The sequence below is a fragment of the Ostrinia nubilalis genome, chromosome 9, assembly GCF_963855985.1.
Source record: "Ostrinia nubilalis chromosome 9, ilOstNubi1.1, whole genome shotgun sequence".
Lineage (NCBI taxonomy): Eukaryota > Metazoa > Arthropoda > Insecta > Lepidoptera > Crambidae > Ostrinia > Ostrinia nubilalis.
In genome coordinates this window covers 8,317,652-8,338,457 of record NC_087096.1, presented here as the reverse complement: position 1 = coordinate 8,338,457, position 20,806 = coordinate 8,317,652, and the positions used below count along the sequence as shown (strand labels likewise).

At 35.6% G+C, this 20,806-nt stretch overlaps 2 protein-coding genes across 2 annotated transcripts in view; one reads left to right on the top strand and one right to left on the bottom strand.

The window, feature by feature from the left end:
• The first annotated feature begins 2,481 nt into the window (after positions 1 to 2,481).
• LOC135074554 (sodium-dependent nutrient amino acid transporter 1-like) lies at positions 2,482 to 9,641 on the top strand. Its single transcript, XM_063968878.1, has 14 exons — positions 2,482 to 2,611; positions 2,691 to 2,831; positions 4,401 to 4,668; positions 5,303 to 5,522; positions 6,650 to 6,693; positions 6,781 to 6,928; positions 7,062 to 7,140; positions 7,228 to 7,331; positions 7,841 to 8,033; positions 8,119 to 8,295; positions 8,510 to 8,609; positions 8,698 to 8,877; positions 9,043 to 9,137; positions 9,276 to 9,641. The coding sequence occupies exons 1-14, from the start codon at positions 2,609 to 2,611 to the stop codon at positions 9,447 to 9,449; spliced, it is 1,926 nt and encodes a 641-aa protein (XP_063824948.1). The 5' UTR covers positions 2,482 to 2,608; the 3' UTR covers positions 9,450 to 9,641.
• A 335-nt stretch (positions 9,642 to 9,976) lies between these two features.
• Positions 9,977 to 20,806, bottom strand: part of LOC135074551 (zinc finger CCCH domain-containing protein 13-like) — a 21,543-nt gene continuing 10,713 nt past the window's right edge. The window contains exon 5 of the mRNA XM_063968874.1: positions 9,977 to 13,070. Coding sequence (XP_063824944.1) covers positions 10,178 to 13,070 — 2,893 coding nt within the window. The 3' untranslated portion in view covers positions 9,977 to 10,177. The remainder of the gene's footprint in view (positions 13,071 to 20,806) is intronic.

Below are 20,806 nucleotides of genomic sequence, written 5' to 3'. Positions count from 1 at the left end.
CGTTACACTAACCCTGGAGGTAGCAAGTTAGTGGGAGGTACTAATTTTGGGACATCCTGTATTGTAATTCACATTTTAATCATTTTAACGTACATGTCTTTATCTAGACACATGGGAGCCTGTCAAGCCAAGTTCAAGCAAAGGAACTGGCTAGCCAGCGCCGAGTGTAATATTACACGAACCATTTGGTGCCACTTTTGACCCTTCTCTAACTCAAAACCTCGTAAATACATAAAAAACCGACTAAAAAAAGTCGGTATATTTGAGCTTGGCGTTTGGCAGACTGGCACCGACTCCGAATATCAATCATGCTCATTATTGTATTTGTCCTAATAAATAAATAACGTAATTATTTTTATACTTTTTAGTGAACTTTTTTTGGAAGCGGTTTAGTTTTTGAAGTACGTACGTTAGTAGAATTACAGTCTATTGGATATACAGAAAAAGCCACCGTAAAAGTTAGACTTACGTTATGTTATACCATAAAATCTGATTTTTTTATGTATAGGACTATAGGTAATATTTGGGCAATAATTAGAAGTATTTTCCCCAACAGCCAGACAGTTATTGACAGTTCCAACTCCTTGCCAGACAGTTTTTTTAGGGTAGCTCCCAAAGCCACGCTGACCCAAACTTCATAATTCACCAACATTATATCCTTATTGGGAGCATACGCTGACAAACTTACAGCTTTTATAAAATGACGTACCTAGGTCTGGCGTTCACTAGCTCTTAAGGTTCGGACAAACCAACGCGTGCAGCCGGCGTGCACGACGGCGATGGCGATGGCGACCACTGCGCGTGCAAAAGTTGTTTCACACTGCCGCGACCTCGATGGCGATCACTACGCGTGCAGGTTGTCACTGTCACGCACACTGTCACTTTCGCTTTCCAGGCGTTATCAGTTTTGTTGTGCAGAGAATTATCCCAATTTTATTTTAAAATGTTATCTGATACCGATAGCGAAGAAGTGTATTTTAAACAAAATATGAATAAAAATTATAAATAAACTAACCACTCGTTCCAAGTTTTTTTCCTATTGTATCCCACACCTGGTCTTTTAATCTATTATTTTTATAATCAGAATGAGAGGTATCGTATAGAATTGGGTATTTATGCACCTCATTGATTATTTCTTCGCAATCCATTTTAAATTAAATATGCTAAATTGTTATTTGAAGTAATAACTAGCATAGTACTTTATTTTTAATTTTTTAGATCTATAGTCTTCTTCTACTTCTTATTTTGTTTATGGCCAAGTCTGGTATATTATGGCCCACAAAGTGACCTCCCCAATGAATTCCGAAAAAGTTTCGTTTATATTTATCTATACTTATAAAATTTATTTATTTGAAATTTATTAATAGTCTTAGAGGTTGATACCTATCAGGGTTCTCGAGAAAACTAGAATAATTTGTTTATTACATTAAAATAAATTCTGATATCGATACTTCATGCTAAAACCTTTTTTATTATTCACGTAGGTCAGACTAGTGACATGGTTATGATTAATTCATTTTTAATTGTAAAACCTTTTTAACAGATCCTACTTACTATTTATTACATCGATTTTAAAAAACAGAAACGTCACAGTGACAAATTTCGCGATGATCGCTGATCGCTGCGTGCAGACGCTGCATAGATCGCCGCGACCAATGACAGGACGCGTTGATGTGAACACATCGCTACAAATTCATACACGCTGTCTGGTCGCCATCGCCATCGTCATCGTGCACGCCGGCTGCACGCGTTGGTCTGGTCTAACCTTTAGTCTATTCTTCTTATTCGTTACGCTCTTGGCAGAGCGGTCGTGGTCACGTTGAGGCGTTGTTCACATCGGTTGTAGAGGTGAATATTATTTATCTATTACACTATTACTTCTACCTTAGTCTATTACTTCTACCTATATTTTGGGCCATACTGTTTGTGTATAGTGACAGTGATATAGACATTTAATACATTTAGTATCAGCTTATAAAAGCTTCTTACGCCCGTATTCACAAACATTACTATGAGATCTCACAGTGCGCGTGGACGCACAGGGTGACACGCGAACCAATCACAGAGCTCTATTTAACGCTGTGCGTTCGATTTGCTGCTTCACTTAAGCAAGCATCGTTTGTGAATATGGGTATCAGTCAAATTAATTCACAGGTAAAACTGTATAATGTACGACGTACGTACACCCAATAGGTCTCACGCAATCTATACTAATTTTATAAATGCGAAAGTAACTCTGTCTGTCTCGGTTTCACGCCTAAACCACTGAACCGATTTTGATGTTTGGCACAGATATAGTTTGAGTCCCGGGAAAGGTCATAGGATAGTTTTCATCCTAGTTTTGTAAAACAGGGACGCGCGCGATAAAGTTTTTCTGTGACAGACAAAATTCCACGCGGGCGAAGCCGCAGGCGGAAAGCTAGTTAAATATATACCTAGATAAGCTAGTAGTTACCAACTTTTTACGTTTTGCTTCTGTCGTTGGCGGTACTTTTTATCTTCTGATATATCTTTTGAATTGCCTAATTTCAACGATGGTAAACAATCATGTACGCAGTTCACTTTAATAGCGCCTGTTATAGCGCGCAGTCAGGCCGCAGCCGTAATAATGGTGAATATAAATAATTACTACGAATTTAATACAAATTGTTATTACTATTACAATAATTCATAATTCTATTTTAATTTAGGATTCGGAAAAACAAACTGCGGAAAATGGGACACAAGAGAATAAAGCTTTTGACGCATCTCCTGAAAATGGTGTAAGCAATATGAGCAAACTGGACGTGAAAAAACAGGATCTGAGGGACACTGATTTAGAAAACACTAAGGTAAAATATAAAGTGACTAATAAATTATATTTTTTTATTGATTAATTTCAAAATATCTAAAATGAACAATGTGACGTTAAAAAGCTCCACAAATCCAGAAACAGAGAAATATGTAAAAATAATTTAAAAGGTAACATTTTTGGGAAAATCCAGCGTTTACCCTAAATTACGAAATATTGCTATTATCTTATCTATTTCCTAACTAAATGAACGATATTGCTTGAAGACAAGGAATTCAATACCAAAGAAGCCATAGATCATACCGTAGGAGTTACATAAATAGGATTACTTTTAACGCCTAAATGTTTCCCGCAGCTTTAGTATACTTAACCGTTATCCTGCAGGAATTAGATATGCATTGGATATAAAATACATGTTATTTAGAATTTTTAAATATGTATAGATACTTAACATTCTCTAATGAGTATTCAACCATTTTAGTTATAAATAAGTAAGTTCTTTCCATTTATTTCACATATTTCAAATTAATTGTTGCGATTTTATTGAAAGACGCAATATTTAACGAAATGAAATGGATTAGTTTGCAACTTCTTTATAATGACATTTTCTATTCTTTTCATGGCTCTGCCTAAGGCTCTGCCTGCGTCAATAATTTTCATTTCTTGAAATAGTGTTCATATTGTTTAACTTTTGAACTAAGCTTATAAGTAAGGGACATTAAGGAGGTATGTAGGTTGAGTTGTTGAATCTTATGGAATTAATAAATCGTAAACATTTCATTTCCCAAAAATAATAACTGCTAAGCTGATGATGTCGATAGAGATGAATCTTATCAAATATAGCTGACAAAATAAGTTTCCCAACTGTATATCACGTAGGTAGGTACTCGTTATTCTAGACAAACCCCCTGCAAACACTGATAAAACATTCTAACATGTATAGCCCGCACCAAAACCGAAAAAAAATTTTTTTTATAGTTTACTACCTAGTTAATCACTCGATTACTTATCGCTATCTGACGTTTTATTGTTCAAGATTAACTCCATAAATTAATGTGTTTTATTGATTGGATGAAACACATTATACATAAAAAGAAAATACCACAGCTTTTCTTTTGATAGAAAACAATATACGATTATTTATATGATTGATCATATAATTTATTACTACCGGACCGAAGTATTTATTGGTGTCAAATTGTCGATATAATTTGCAATATTTTTTTATCTAACAGTCACGAGACTCAAAAACTGGGACCATTTAATAATACCTATGCTCCTCCTAATATTTTATCAATATCGCGAGGCACGAAGTTAGTAAATGCCATGACTTTCTACGCATATAGTAGTGGCTTATCTAAATGATAATCAACATCCTGTTATTAAATATTGAGCAAGGGAAAGTTTAACTGCCATAAAAAGGAATTAATTTGCACGCGTTTTTGGGAATTAAATTGTAATATTGATATCTCAGGGAGATTTTATGCGATCGAAGTAATTCTTTCACCAATGCATATTTTTCCCGATACCATTATATTTACATAAATCATTAAAATACAACTTGACTCCCTTTGCTATTTTATCAAATAAATATTGCATTTGTCCACAGCCAACAAACGAAGGAAAAACTCAGGAAAGGCCAAAATGGGACAATCAAATAGAATTTTTAATGTCATGTATCGCGACCTCAGTCGGTTTGGGCAACGTGTGGCGGTTTCCCTTCGTGGCGTACCAAAACGGCGGTGGTGCCTTCCTCATCCCATACATCATCGTCTTGCTGGTTATAGGCAAGCCTATGTACTACCTTGAAACAGTCCTTGGGCAGTTCAGCAGCAGTAATTGTGTAAAAATATGGGCGCTATCGCCGGCAATGAAAGGTAAGAAGTTCAAGCTGTAATATTATTTCCTACTAGGTATAGCCAAGTATTTATTTTATTATTATTTAACATTAACTTATCAAAGGTCAACCTCTCTCTATCAAATGATTGATAATTATCTGTTTATTATTTGATAATGAAATATCTATCCTTCTGATCAAGATCAAGTACGTTGTGTTTTCCCCTTGTGAAGTCTCCTCACAGTTTAAATAGTCGAAATTATAATAATATGTAGTTGAAAGCCTTGGATTATTACTGTGCATGCTGTTTAAATAATATTATACCAAAGATATCCAGCTTTCTATAATTACGTAGACAGACGCATATTTATTTTAACTGTCGGTTAAAAAATAAAGTAAATAATAAGTATTAGGTACGACTACATTTGTACATACAGATTTCAGTTGTAATAAAAATAATGTAGAGCCACAGATGTAAAGCATTAGAGAGGTAGTCAGTAGATCTAAATATGGCTTATTCAATTCTTTCAGAAAACTATTTTTTATCCTCCTTAAATATATTAAAATAAGAGTTCTAAAAAATTGGGCATAAGTACTCTTAATATATTGAAACTAGAATAAAAGTCTAACTTTCGAAAAGTTAAGCGAAAACAATCCTGTAACTTTCCTTCCAGGTACTGGCTACGCTCAAGCTTTGGGGGCAAGCTTCGTTCTATCGTACTACGTGTCCATCATCGCTCTATGTCTGTACTACCTGGCCATGAGCTTCCAGTCCACACTGCCGTGGGCGCTCTGCGACCCTGAGTGGGAGTCGGACAAAGTCTACTGCGTGCCTTCAGGGTACACAGCACCTCCAGGCATAAATGGCACTAGTAGTGCAGAGCTGTACTTCACGTAAGTTACTTAATCATATTTTAATAGTTAATTTTCTTCTACCAATGTTTATTTAGCAGTTTAACAATTTTAGGGGAGCAACATTCCCCTAAAAAATGTAGTAAGTAGTAATTTCCCCTAGGAAAAAAAAAAATTATCAACTTGTATTAAAAAGTATCTATTTGTCTAAAAATAATAATAAAAATAATATTTTTTAAAAACAAGCTTTTATTCTGAATTTCGAAAGCTTGTATCGCGCATGGAATTTATTCCTCTTTTTATCTGTTTGCGCTACAAGCTTTCGAAATTCAGAATAAAAGCTTGTTTTTAAAAAATATTATTTTTATTATTATTTTATTTTACACTTTTTAGTTATATCTTAATCTCAGGACCCTGGACATTATCTAACACTAAAGTGCTCGAAAAGACAAATTCAACGAACCCAAACTCGATGAGTTTCCGCCGTTTTGTTTAGGAGTTCCTATGGCCACCTCCCGACTCCATCATCAGACCAGCTCAATGGTACCATAATATTGCATTGTCATCGTACTTACATAAGTATACCAAATTTCAGCTCAATCGGTTGAGGAGAACTGGTCTTAAATTCAGTTGCAAGATTTGTCCCACACATACTAACAAGTGAAGTCAATATAAAGCTTGTAAAAAGCTTGTAAAAACTATTAATTGTCACTATTCGTAGGTAAATATTTATCCAGTATTTATTTAGGTACCTACGTGACAAAAGGCAATGACTAGACTATGTTTAAGCCAGACACCCATATCTCAAAGATTTTCATATTATCTTTTAATAGATTTTTAATTACCATTTTTTGTAAAGTCATCGCAGCTTAAGAAGATTAATTAAAGCAATTGAAGAATTTGTACGTAACTAGATAATTGTGATTAGCATTAATGTACGGGTATCATAATATTGGGTATGAATACCTTACCTGCCTTACCTATTACCAAAAAACAAACTTTAGTACGTACGAGATAATCTACCAATACCATTCAAAATAGATATACCCATTAAAGTCAGGGGGGTTTACTATACATATTCAACAATGATGCGGTTAAATGTGGCTGTGTAGGTAGGTACAGCAGTGTGGATGAAGGAACTCTTGTAAAATTAAGTTTCTTTTTTACAGACAAACAGTACTTAGACAGACCGATGGCATTGATGACGGAATTGGTAAGCACTTACCATTATTATTAAAATTATATTCAAAAATATTTTAAATGGGTTTCATATTTTTATTAATTGACTGACTTTTACTAGGGGCGCCGATATGGGACCTGACTCTCTGTTTGCTAGCGTCCTGGATTATAATATTCGTGATCGTCGCTCGCGGTGTAAAGAGTTCAGGAAAAGCTGCGTATTTTCTAGCCATCTTCCCATACATCGTGATGTTCATTCTGCTAATCAGGTAAGATGTGACTCAAATTTATTTTTCTTTATGTTTCGTCTTTTTAAGTCAAATTGTTAGTTTAATTATGTGCGACAGATCATAAGGCTTATTAACCTTATTAATTACACGAAAATTGTATTTCTGTTAACAGAGCAGTCACATTGGAGGGAGCAGGCAAAGGAATCATGTTCTTCCTTACACCTGAGTGGGCAAAAATTTTAGAAATTAAGGTAAACCTCAGTTGTATTCACCGCTTATTTATCTAACACACAAAATAAATATATGAAAAAGATTGCTAACATTGATATTTTTTACAGGTTTGGTATGCTGCTGTAACCCAGGTGTTCTTTTCTTTGTCAGTGTGTTCTGGTGCACTTATAATGTTCTCTTCTTACAATGGCTTCAGACAAAACGTTTACAGGTAAAGTCAAAATGTTTGTATGACAACTTGAGTGATGAAGCATTACAAATCTGTTTTTAATAAGAGTGATCCGTATCGTATGCATTATTATCTATTGACAAGCTATAGTACACGCTCTGCTTAGCACAGGCCAGATAATTAGGTGTGATTGTGGGTAGTATATGTATTTATTATTATTATCGAACAACTTAATATAATAATAATCTCTCTAATCCCGCTCCATAATAATATTTAAATACTTACAAATAGTATTGTTAATTTGTTTAATTCCTGAATACTTAAGTGCAAATTTTCAGATAAGTTTCTCGTGTTTCACATAGATATGTAACAAAAACAGCATGGCAAAAGCCCAAGTTTAAATAACAATTTATTTTAAGACTTTATTGCACACACATAAGAATGTTCCGTACAAAAAGGCGAGTTTAATGCCATAAGTCAGTCACTGGTGTTTGCTGATAAGATAGGTCGTAAATAGGTCGAGAATGTCAAGTTCTTTCATTTTGTTTCAGAGACTCTATGATAGTCACTACATTGGATACGTTCACAAGTTTAATGTCAGGAATCACTATATTCGGAATTCTGGGAAACCTAGCCCATCAACTGAACCAAGATGATGTTGGGGAAGTCATTGGTTCTGGAGGATCAAGTTTAGCTTTTATTTCTTACCCTGACGCCATTGCACAGTCTCCGTTTGTGCCACAGGTACAATAAGAATTATTTTAGCGACGATAATTATTATAATCGGCTAAGTTTATGGTTTGTAACACATCAAATTATCTGTTTCCAGCTATTCTCGGTGCTATTCTTTTTGATGATGGCAGTCCTTGGTATCGGTTCTGGCGTGGCGCTACTTTCCACGGTCAACACTATTCTAATGGACTCTTTCCCACGAGTGCCTACCATTTACATGTCCGCAATAGCTTGTTCCGCTGGTTTTCTGCTTGGACTCGTTTATGTTACACCGGTAAGTATAAAAAAAGAAGATAATATATTTCTTTAATTTCTTTCTTTCTAAATTCAATTACGAATATAATACAAATACTATATTTACAAACTTTTTTTTTCTATTTCGAAGACACATCCATAGTGGCACTTGCTGCGAACCAAATAATTAATTCAGGAAAACGGATATTTAAGTACACATTTCATGTTTCCATTCATTATTTTTATATTTACAGGGTGGCCAGTATATTTTGGAATTGGTTGATTACTATGGCGGCACATTTATGAGGCTATTTGCTGCTATAGCGGAAACTATCGGTGTCTTTTGGATTTATGGTATGACTTCTCCTTAGTATTTTTAGTTAATAAAAATGATTGAATTTTTAATTAATTGTAGTATTAAGAATTGTTTTTTAAATTCCAGGTTTAGAAAACATTTGTCTAGACATCGAATTTATGTTGGGTGTCAAGAGTTCATTCTACTGGCGAATTTGTTGGTCAATAATAACCCCAGCGATTATGATAGCAGTGTTCATGTACGCATTGATCACCACAGAGGCTCTCGTCTACGGTGGCACTTACAGATATCCAGAAGGAGCTTACAGTACGTATTAAAATTGGTATTCGGTTCTTTTTACTCAAAAACTCTATCTAAATATCAAGCTAAGTAACATTCATTCAATACAAGCCATACCATACCGGATTTTCAGTTCATATTAACAAAAACTTCGATTTTCCTAAAATACCTACAACCAATATTTATTTTCAGTTGCGGGCAACATGCTTCAGTACATCGGAATCGCATTGATCCCCCTATTCATCATCGCTGCCTTATGGAAATATAGAAGTGGGGATATCATTGAAGTATGTTACCTAATGTACAATTTTTAGTTTAGCAACCGTATGAGATTGTGTTCTTGGTGTAACCGATTTAAAAAAAAAAATGTTGCAAGTGTCATGTCCATGTTCATTCATGAAATGTAAAAAATTATTTGTTCACAGACAATAAAGGTGTCTTTCCGCAAAAAGGAAACTTATGGACCTAGCGATGAAGAACTACGAGAGCAGTGGCGTCAGTTCAGATCAGATGCTAAATTCGACCGCAGCGTGCGACGCAAGAACTGGTTCCACCATCTTGGAATGATCCTCATTGGCGGATATAGATGGGGAAAATAGACGGCAGCAGCGGCTTGCTTACAGGAATATGGGTCAATAACTCAACAAATTACGAGAATGTAAATTATTTGTAATCTAATAACATTATTCATAATTTAGTTGCGTAATAATTATTTGTATGACAATATTTTGGAGCTATGATAATGTACATATTATTTATTTAATCTCAAATAAAATATTTTTTAGTATTAACTATTTTCTTAATCACAATATAATTACCTATTTGTCCCAAATGTCTTTTCGACAGAGAATAATGAAAACTCTAAAGAAAATAAAACATTATGAATTCAAAGGTGACTTACTGACTGACTGACATAGTGATCTATCAATGCACAGCCCAAACCACTGGACGGATCGGGCTGAAATTTGGCATGCAGGTAGATGTTATGACGTAGGCATCCACTAAGAAAGGATTTTACGAAATTCCACCCCTGAGGGGGTAAAACGGGATCCACGAGGACACGAAGTCGCGGGCGGCCGCTTTAAAAATAATAAACGTTAATTAGGCTATTAAATAAAAGATGAGATTGTCGTTTCAAGTTTATTTAAGTTTTACACTACACATAAAAGTATATTCCATAATAAAGAACACGTTACAATGCCCTTAGATTTCTAATAAGCTATAATATTCAAGAAATAAAAAGATATTTGAAGTAAATTAATATTTATACCTCCACTAAAGCTAAAAAAAAATATAGAACTGTTGTCCTGCAAGCGTAATGGTCCTCTTATTTATGTTTAGATTTCTTCTTCTTCTTGCTAGACTTTTTCTTATGCTTACGCCTCTTTTTCTTTTTCTTATGGTCATCGGAGCTCGATTCAGAGTCGCTATTGCTCTCACTAGCTGCTCGTTTCTTTTTCTTTTTATTTCTTTTCTTTTTCTTCTTCTTTTTGCGGGCATCTGAAGAAGATGATGATGAGGAATATTCCGACTCACTAGAAGACTCACTATCAGTGTCAGGTTTCTTTTTGACATTAGCCAAGTCTAATTTTATAGTTTCGTTCTCTAGCTTTGCTTTTTTTGATTCTGTAGGTCCTCCTATGGGAGAACCAGAACGGTCTCTTTTTTTCGAGATGGAATCATCTTTAGCTTCATTATCAAACTCTAAATGCTCGTCATAGTCAGGTTCAAAATGGGCTTCGTCCAACGTCGACTTTTTACGTTCATGTTCAGAGTTCTGATTTTTACCATCTCCGGATCTGTCCTTATCGTGATGTCGAGCACGGGATTCTGAATGATGTCCTTTTTCTTCTTTCAAATTTTTATCAGAATCTTTTTTAAGGGCTTCTGTAACAGGACTTCGGCTTCCTTTAACTACTGATTTACCACTCTCTGACACATTGCGTCGATCGGGTTTAGACGAATCAAGTCTACTAAATGCGTCCTTTTTACGACCCCTTTCATTTTCAACCGTCACCCTACGATACGATTGCTCCTTTTTGGGGGTCTTAGACCGTGATTTCACTCTTTCTACAGTGCTGTGCACAACACGGGATTCACGGTGTTTTCTTACATCTTCAACTTTTCCGCCAAGACGGTCTTTAACGGAAAGCCGAGGCGGTGGAGTTTTAGACGATCTCGTTTTCTTATCATTTATCTCAATAGATCTTTGATCAGCATCAGTCACTGGAACTGTAATTTGAATGTTATTCATAGTTCCCTTAGATTGTTCGTCACCATATAATTTGAGACGCTCGCTGCTAATTTTCTTAATTTCTATAGGTCTTAACGAGTTAATAGCTTTAGCAAATATAGCATTTTCTGCTCTTTTGATTACATCTGATGTAACTTTGTTACCGTCATCGTCTACTTCAGGAGAAGATATCTCACCTGGTTCTTTGGATTTCTCAACGTTGTCATCGTCCACTTCCCATTTAGATAGCTCAGGTAAGGGTGCTAACATTTCTTTACTGGGATTGTTCGTTTCAACCTCTAATTTCAAGTCTAACTCATCTGTATTAGCTTGCAGTTCTATCCCATCAAAAGGTTCTTCTTGTTTTTCACTTGTGTCGTTTATCTCTTTAGTGTCACTTACTTCCACATTTTCTTCCACCTTGACATAATTTTGTATAATTTCTTTATCTACAGCTTCAGCTGCTTCATCGCCATAAAGATCATTTTCCGGTTTATCGTCAGATGTAATGGCAGGAGATTTTACTTCCGTTGTTTGTTCTTCATTCTGAGAATTGTCTATTGGAGAAGACATTGTTTGTTTCTCACTGCTTACATCTTCTTGATTTTTAGATTCAGAGTTTGTTTTATCTTCAGCGGTCTCATCGCTTTCTTTCTTAATAACATCTTTATCTTTCTTCTCTTTCTTTTCCTTTTTCTTCTTCTTTTCCACTTCTTTTTCTTTTTCTCTCTTTTTCTTCTTTCTATCTTTTATCTTCTTCTCTTTTTCTTTATGTTCTTTTGTTCTGTCTGCAGATTTATCGCGAGTTTTGTCTTCCCTCTTTTCACGTCGACTATCTCTATCACGAGACCTTCCTCGCGACTCACTGCGTTTTTTATCTCGTGCTTCTCTGCTACGTTTTGGAGATGTACGACTTTTCTTGTCAGGGGTTGACCTTTCATGTTCACGTTCCCTTTCTTTATCATAATCGCGACTTCTTTCATATTCCCGTATACGGTCTTCACGCCCCTCTCTCTCGCGTGGTTCACGTCCTTCACGCGGCTCACGGCCTTCCCTCTCTCTCGGTTCACGTCCTTCACGAGGCTCACGTCCTTCGCGTGGTTCACGGCTGTCACGTGGCTCACGGCCTTCACGACCTTCGCGAGACTTATCATACGCAGACCTCTTTTCTAATTCTCTTGGCCTATCTGGGTCTCGATTTTCAGGGAAACGTTCACGTTCCCGGCCGTCTCTTTCCCTATGTCTCTCATGTTCAGCGTTAGGATTACGCCTAGCTCCAACTCTATTACGAATACCAGGCCGATAACCTGGTCGCATATTGTTGTCTCTAACAACATTATTTTCATCTCTATATGCATCGCGGAAATTAGGGTCATGGTAATTCGGTGGTACTTGATCTCTGGGATCAGCACTAGGCGGTCTAAATGGAGCAGTTCCTTCACGAAAGTTATGTGGAGGATTTTCTCGATAAACACCTTCTCTATACGGAAGATTTCTGTAGTTGTCACGAAAAGGTGGTCCGGCACCTCTGAAATTACCATCGCGATACGGGGGCCCTTGGGCACCGGGCTCCCTAAACGGCTGTCCGTCTCGAAATGGTATTCCTTGATCACGGTATGGTCTGAAATTGTCACGATAACGTTGTTCACCTACGTGGACTGGAATTTCACTTTGAGCATTAGGTATGGGCAATTCTCTAAAAGTACCTGGGCCTTCAATGTACGGTGAAGGTCTATAGTTATCTCTAAAATTAGGGGGTGGTAACCGCTCTCTATCCATGAGACCAGGTGGCTTTTCAAAAGGCGAAGGTTCAAATCCAGGTACCGGGGGTTCCACGCCAGGGGGAATATCTTCAAATGGTGGTGGATCGTAACGTCCACGATACCCAGGAGGTCCTTCAAGGCCTGGACCATTATCCATGGGAAGTAAAGGTTTCACACCCATTGGTGGATACATCGAAGGAGGTACATTACCTCTAGAACCGTATCTGAAAATAAATAAAAAAGTTTATTAATAACATTTCAATTTAATATATTATAACCAAACTAATATAATATACCTACGTCGAAACAAATGCGTTATTTAATAATATCTTACAAAATGCCTTACGAATCGAAATTACAACAAAGTGTCAGATTAGACCGCTACTTCCTAAACTTTAACCACCTTATTCATGAAAACTATGAATCGTTGAGTATGAAAAACGATGTTATATCATTGTTTGTTTTATGTATAAGGCGATTAGTTGCTAAATATTACCTAAATGTTGGACGTTTTACGTGGATACTCGTTTTTTATTTCTAAGGCCCGGTTTCCACCACAGGAGCGGAGCGCAGTGGAGCAGAGAAGCGCTTTGAATAACCAATCAGATTTCATTATTTCCACTTCTCTTCTTCGCTTCGCACAGCTTCGCCGCCGCTGTCAAATTCTGTAGAAAAATTTGACAGTCCGACACTTCTCCGCTCCGCTCCGCCTTGGTGGAAACCGGACCTATAACAGCATCCGTTAGGTTGCCAGACATTATTGTATCTGGTTGAACATTCATTTTCTTTCTTTTTATTAAGAAATAATGTATAATTAGTCAAGCATATAAGTTGCTTTACTTAGAGGCTAGCTGGCGCTGTGTGAAATTGTCCAAAGATTTATTATTATTATACTGTTAGAGATAAATTAGTCTATTTACCGGCAACTAGACGAACCCTGGACCATAAATGACCTAAAAGCAGGCGCGTATATAGCGGGGGGGCCGGTGTGGCATATTAATTTCATGGCTATGATATAAATACCGTCAAATGAACTTATCTCTACAAAAAAGACATCTTCTAGCCGACCATCATCGTCATCATCATCATCATAAGCATTCTTTTTATAACTGTTGTACGAGCAAGTACATAGCATTTACTGTTTTTCAGTAGGTAAATCTGCTGACATAGCGCCTGCGCGCGCGACCTACTTTCTGTTCGTTTTACTTCATTTTTATACTTTAATTATAATTCAGTAAAATAAACGCTCTCTACGGAATCGGACAGTTTTAATTACCACATTCCGTGACGTAGATACAACTACATCCAACATTAACTACCGTAGGGGTACACAAGACACATAACCCGTAACCTGTAACATTTACCTACCTACCTTACTAAATTAATATGCTTTTCAGCAAGGGTAACCCTGGATCTCAGGTACCAAAACAATTTAATCCATAGCCACGATAGCCGAACGGTGAAGGGGTCGGAGTGGCCGACTCGAAATCCGAGGACGCGGGTTCGAATCCCACCGCCGCTCGACTATTGTGGTGAGCCCACTCGTAACACAAGCTTATTTAGCTTAACACGAGGGGCTAATGGGACTATTAGTAATTTGGGCAATACAAATAGCTAATAACCTTTAAAAAAAATTGTAAAATGTTCGTGTTCGGGATCCAGGATTATCATTGAGGATAATTAATGATATTCCCATTAAAACTTTTCCTCATCTAGACTAAAAAAACCTCATGGCACTTCTTACAACGTGCACTTCGCAAAATGTACATTTTGAGTAGTGCTTGTTGCGAAGAGCATAATAATGTTCTGTGTCAAACCCAGTCTGTTTAGCTGCTGGTGTAATATCAACTAAAACTGATGTCATTCGACTGTAAGAAATTGGCATGCATAACAATTTCGTATACAGAACAAATTTTCCTCATGTGCTTTCCTATTTTGTCGAAAACTCATGTAATAATAATAGTATACAAATATGTTTAACAGTAACAAACTCTCACTACTGAATCCACCTCAGTGAGGGATGAGGCTGGGCAAAGGCTAAGTCAAGCAATCTTATATTTAATTCCAAACGAAAACAATGCAATAAGTATCAAAATGGACATATAAATGCCGAAATAAGAAATATCTCTGTCAGATTAATAAATAACACTCCTACTGGCGCAGTCGGCAAAAAATAAGCATAACTTCATTTCACTAGTCACAATGTCATGAACTGAATTCATCTTGTATGGGTAAATCCACACTGAAATGCTGCCAAAGATAAGGCTACTATGAATATTTTATTTTTATGTTTGGTAATCCATTAACTTAATTTTTACTTGACTAAACATTTACCGGGAGCCATTTTTCTTCAAATCATGATTCATTCATCAAATCTGGTATTCCTTTTGGCGAAGGCCATATGCTAATGGTTCAAGCAAGATGGACCAACCGACCCCAATAAAAATATATGTACACGAGAAATAACGTGGTAACAATATCAAAATATTGCATAGACATTGGTGTTGAATAGAGATTGTCTTACAATAGCATTTCTATATTTTACATTACCAGATGACGAAATAATAGCACGCTCCTGTGACGAAATAGTCAGAAAAGGAAGACCTCAATTAACTTAAATCTAAATTGAACCTTAGATTAATCTAAAAAAACCACACACAAATTCAAACTGGCAAGCAAATTTCAAAATTCAATATAAAGCATCGAAACCTGTGTAAACTACGCATTAATGTATATCTTCTATAAGTCTTCATTTTTGCACAACCGCTGATCTGCAAACGATGAATTAGAAGAACAATCGTGGTCATCTTCTACATTAAAATAAACAGCTTACCTATACCGCTGAAAAAACTCATAGATTAGTTACTAAAATAATGCCCAGAATACGAATACCTTAAAAATAACATAGTTAATTTAAATTTCCTTATAAATATACTAAAGCTTACAACATAAAATAAAAACACTATTTATCATCATTGAATGATTTATTCATTTTAAACAAATATCACAATTATATCACAGTTCATATAAAACGGACAAAGTACTAAAGAACAGTTCTTTACCAATAATTCGATAGCAAAAATTAACTTATTCATCTATAAATTCAAATATCTTTTATACTACAAGCTATCTGTTTCATCAACCCAACTCAATGTCACAATAGTAAAATTAATACATAGACATCAGATTTGAATTATTATTCACACTACCGATTTTATTTATTTATTTCCATAGAAAAGTTTGATGAGTTTCGACATATGACTTATATTAGTTATTTTTAAAAATGGACTTAAAACAGGGTGGAATTTTGTAATGCCACCTGAAGGGAAAGTACTCTTAATACTGTAGTTAGAACATTTTACTCAAAGAAAACATTCCTTTATTTTTTTAAAGAAAGAGAACTGCATTCAAAGAGAAAACGAGAAAATTCACCACCATGCCATACAATTTTCTGTAAATAATTAGATTAATTTATGATTTCATGGTTTTCCTTTTATTTAATTTATCAAGTTTGTTAGAGATATATCATCCTTATACTTAACCCTAACGATCGATGCAATAAAAATACAGGGTGCAATTTTTAACAGATTTTAGTTGGTTGGACTCCTGGGTGTGGCAAGAAAATTTTTGGAAATCTTTGAATGCAGTTCTATTTCTTTTTAAAAATAAAGGAATGTTTCCTTTGAGTAAAAATTTTTATCTACAGTATTAGGAGTACTTTCCTTTCAGGTGGCATTACAAAATTCCACCCTGTATACTTGTAAGATGCGTCTTAAGCTCATTTACCTCTGGTGTCAGTGTGACGTGCAAATTCTGGGACACCCTATATTATTCAGTCTCATACAAATACGGATGTAAGTACACCATGTGGTAATATTTGCATCTTAGAAAATAAGTGAAACTAAATAAAATATTTTAATAAATAGACACACTTGGCATCCACATCGACTGCTTCAAAATATAACAAGATTTTCGCAAGAATTAAAAGTGTAATATTTATTATAAAATTATAACGTTTATCTTAAAATAATATTTTTTAAAGATCATATCGATTTAAGTTGAATAATTCAATACGTATTTTTTAAGGTAGTCAGCGTCAAATAGTTCATGACACCCAAAGTAACCAAAAAGTTCGCAACACGTCTTTGTTGCAATGAGGGTTGTCGCGATTTAAAAATCCGCCAGATGGCAATACGTAGACGCGAGGTTCAAATGCTGCATGATTGGTTATTTTTGACATGACATTGACAGATAATTATGTCAAAATCCACCAATCATGCAGCATTTGGACCTCGCGTCTACGTATTGCCATCTGGCGGATTTTTCAATCGCGAAAACCCTCATTGGAATAAGATTGTGTTATCAACTTTTTGGTCACTTTGGGTGTCACCATCTATTTGACGCTGACTGTACATTACATTTATATCTGCACGTTCTACCACAGAATACATAATAGTAGCAACAGAAATTGCACTCCTTTGTGTAGGATCAGATGCCGACATTTTAACGGTAATAATAATAATGCAAAATATCCAACGCACATGGTGCATTCGAAATTGCACCTTACTACTACGCTCACAAGAGCGCAATTTTTTTGTGTTCAGAATTGATCTACCTCACAGTTCAAGCGTCAGGGTTGTATAAGCAAAGTAAAATAAATAAAAACTTAATTTTAAGAAGCATTTATTGTATTTACGATTGGTAAACTTTAATCTAGTGGTGTTTGTATAATCGTACCATCTTTAAAGTACCTATTAATAAACTTCAGTGTTGCGATAATTCGAAATTGGACAAACAGTTTTAAAAGATGTAGTGTCGGAAAAAGACACGGTGAATTAAAGTTAATGTTTATATTAGCTAAAATAATTTTTTTGCTACATTTTTTGTCATAAGTATTTCAAAATTATTTAAAAAATGTAGTTTTTTTAAATTATTCAAATTACTACAGTTAATTATTATTCCTAAATTTTACGATTTTCCATTAAAGAAGGATAACAGTGCTGTTGGAACAATAAACCTTGATTGTGACGATGATCGACCGAGCGTGTATAGAAATACGCGTGTGCTCACAGGCGCGTGGCGGCGGCGGCGGCCCTGACTGATTTGCAACTTGAAGTTGTCGCGCGCTGTAGGTAATTATCTCGGCCGGCATAGGCGAGTGACGGAGGCCTGGTTCTACCCACACCACTTGTAACATAAAAAAATACGTACAAATCAAAACATATCGCTATGAATTTTTACAGACGGCACATCAAGCTAGACAGTGTAGCATCTTACGTAGTTATCATAGAAATTATTTTGGAACAATAATGTTATCCTGCCTGCTAACCTGGGACACGCGCCATTCTATCGTTTTATAGAGGCATTTCATCAAAAAGATTATATCGTGACGCGCATTTAAGGCTGGCTGATGTCGACTGTACAATAATCTATAAGAATAACAACACTTCTATAAAATAACACTATATTTAAGTACATAATAATAGGACTAATGTTCCGCAATATAAACAGGAAATACAGTCAATTTATAGTTCGTTTCATCCACGACGACGCGGCGCGCCACAACAATTTTTGGTCGAGGGAAGCGCGGGGTGCGGGGTAGGCATGGAAATGATTGCTATTTTTCATTCATTTTCATTATATGAAATGATGATTCTTTTTCATATGATTTCACATGCGAAAGGATGATGGGCATATTGGGCGTTAAACCAACAGAAACAAAAAGTATACTAAATTAAAGCTCAATACTAGTACTTCATTTCATAGTATGACAACAATCCTGAAATACGCGGGGATACGGAGATAGAGGTCGTTGAATATGCAAAGATTCTATAGTATTTCACATCACATTAGGGTAATAAAAATAGTATTAGGTCAATTAGATTGCTTTTATCGATCATATTGAGAGTATTGTATCTTTACTATCGATTCTATCGATTTAGTAAGTATGTATACCGAATAAATCATAATCGATTATTCGATTGAAATAATCGATTATATTGCTGAAAATAAGAAATTGAATTAATAATCAAATGATAGTAATGATGGTAATCAACAAAATCGATTAATCGAATTGTTAATCGATAAATCGTTATTTGGCAATATCGATTAATAATCGATCCGTGATCGATTATGCGACAACACTAAAGCTTAACTGGTAGAAATCCCATTGACACATGACTGTGTTCATTTCATTTCTCTAAAATATGGTACCTACGAGTAGGTGTGGTCCCACGCACGTAATGTAGGTAGAACATGGACTTATTTTATACAATTTGTTGGCCCCACTCCTTAACTGTTGGACATAATAATTATTATTGATAAATAACTTAATGTATCAATGTAGGTATATTAATTGATTATATTTTTTGTTTGCGCCATAAAACACCTATCATATTATACATTATGTCAATTTCCAAGCAAACCCGGGAGTTTTTGGTAGTTATTTATATGAAAATATATTACTGACTAGCTTTCCGCCCGCGGCTTCGCCCGCGTGGAATTTTGTCTGTCACAGAAAAACTTTATCGCGCGCGTCCCTGTTTCAAAAACCGGGATAAAAACTATCCTATGTTCTTTCCCGGGACTCAAACTATCTCTATGCCAAATTTCATCAAAATCGGTTGCGAGGTTTAAGCGGGAAAGCGTAACAGACAGACAGACAGACAGACAGACAGACAGACAGAGTTACTTTCGCATTTATAATATTAGTTGGGATACTAAGTCCTAACAAATAATAGTAGTTACATTTCTGTTGGTTTTACGCCCAGATTCCATAGAAAAGTGCCCATCATCCTTTCACAGGCAATGATTTTTATTCGCAGTGTTTTAATATAGCTCTTTCATATAATGTGCTACTTTTAATTAAGTATGAATTATGATGAACGATTGCTAATTAGCTAAAATATGAAATGTAACAATATCTGTTTCATTTTATGTCACACAACAAAAAACAAACAGTTTCACAGAACAGTATGTATGCAACAATCAATAACCGCGCGACTAGTGAAAAATCATTCATTTCATCTGTCTGCTATCTAATGAAATCATACGAACCACGACAAGGAAATCTAAACCTTACACCTTTGAGTTTAAAGTTCATATTTAAAATGCCCAGTTTCGTCCGTCATCACATCTCTTGTCCTTTTCTAACACGCACATGATCAAATCATTCCTTCTTACTCGCTCGGTCGCTTCGCAGAGCTGCGCTCACGGACTTCGCTCGAATGAATGAATGAAATTCATGTGATTCGTGATTTCATTGACTGTGAAATTATAGCAGTCTATGTGAAGTAAAATAGCAGGTGTGATTAATGAAATTCATTTCACATGATTTTTCACCTGCTATTCATGAAATGTTCCATGCCTAGTGCGGGGAGTTTGATCCGAGCATACCGAGCGTCATTATTGTAGTGTGCGTGTGCACTCATGGATCAAGCCTCTATAGGGGGGTCGCTAGAGGTCATAAAAACTACTTCAGTAAAGGAAAATTCTTATAAAGACAGATTAATCCGAAATCTATTTATGCAAATGTTGTATGGATTGAAGTATTCGGTCCCTACAAACATCTTTGCAACATTATAAAAGTCATGAAAAAAAAAACGCGAACGGTAGGGGTCGCTAAAAATTTTTTCATACTAGGGGGGTCGTGTCATTAAAAAGGTTGAAAAATACTGATTTAGCGTATACCGATAGCACTCAAACATTAGCGGAAGAATGGTGGGGCGCGTCTTCGTGGATGAAACGATCTATATCTTAAAATCGCGACCCAGAGATGTGATAAGAAATAAGAAAACATGAGATTGGCTCCACTAGTGTGGATCCCACAGGGTGTTAAGGTATGGATTTATTAAAAACTCAAATAGAGAATTGAGCTCACTATTCCGAATAACGTAGGACCTACTACCTAGGACCTACTTATCGATCGTTGTCTGTAATCTCGAAAAGAAAAATAAACTTA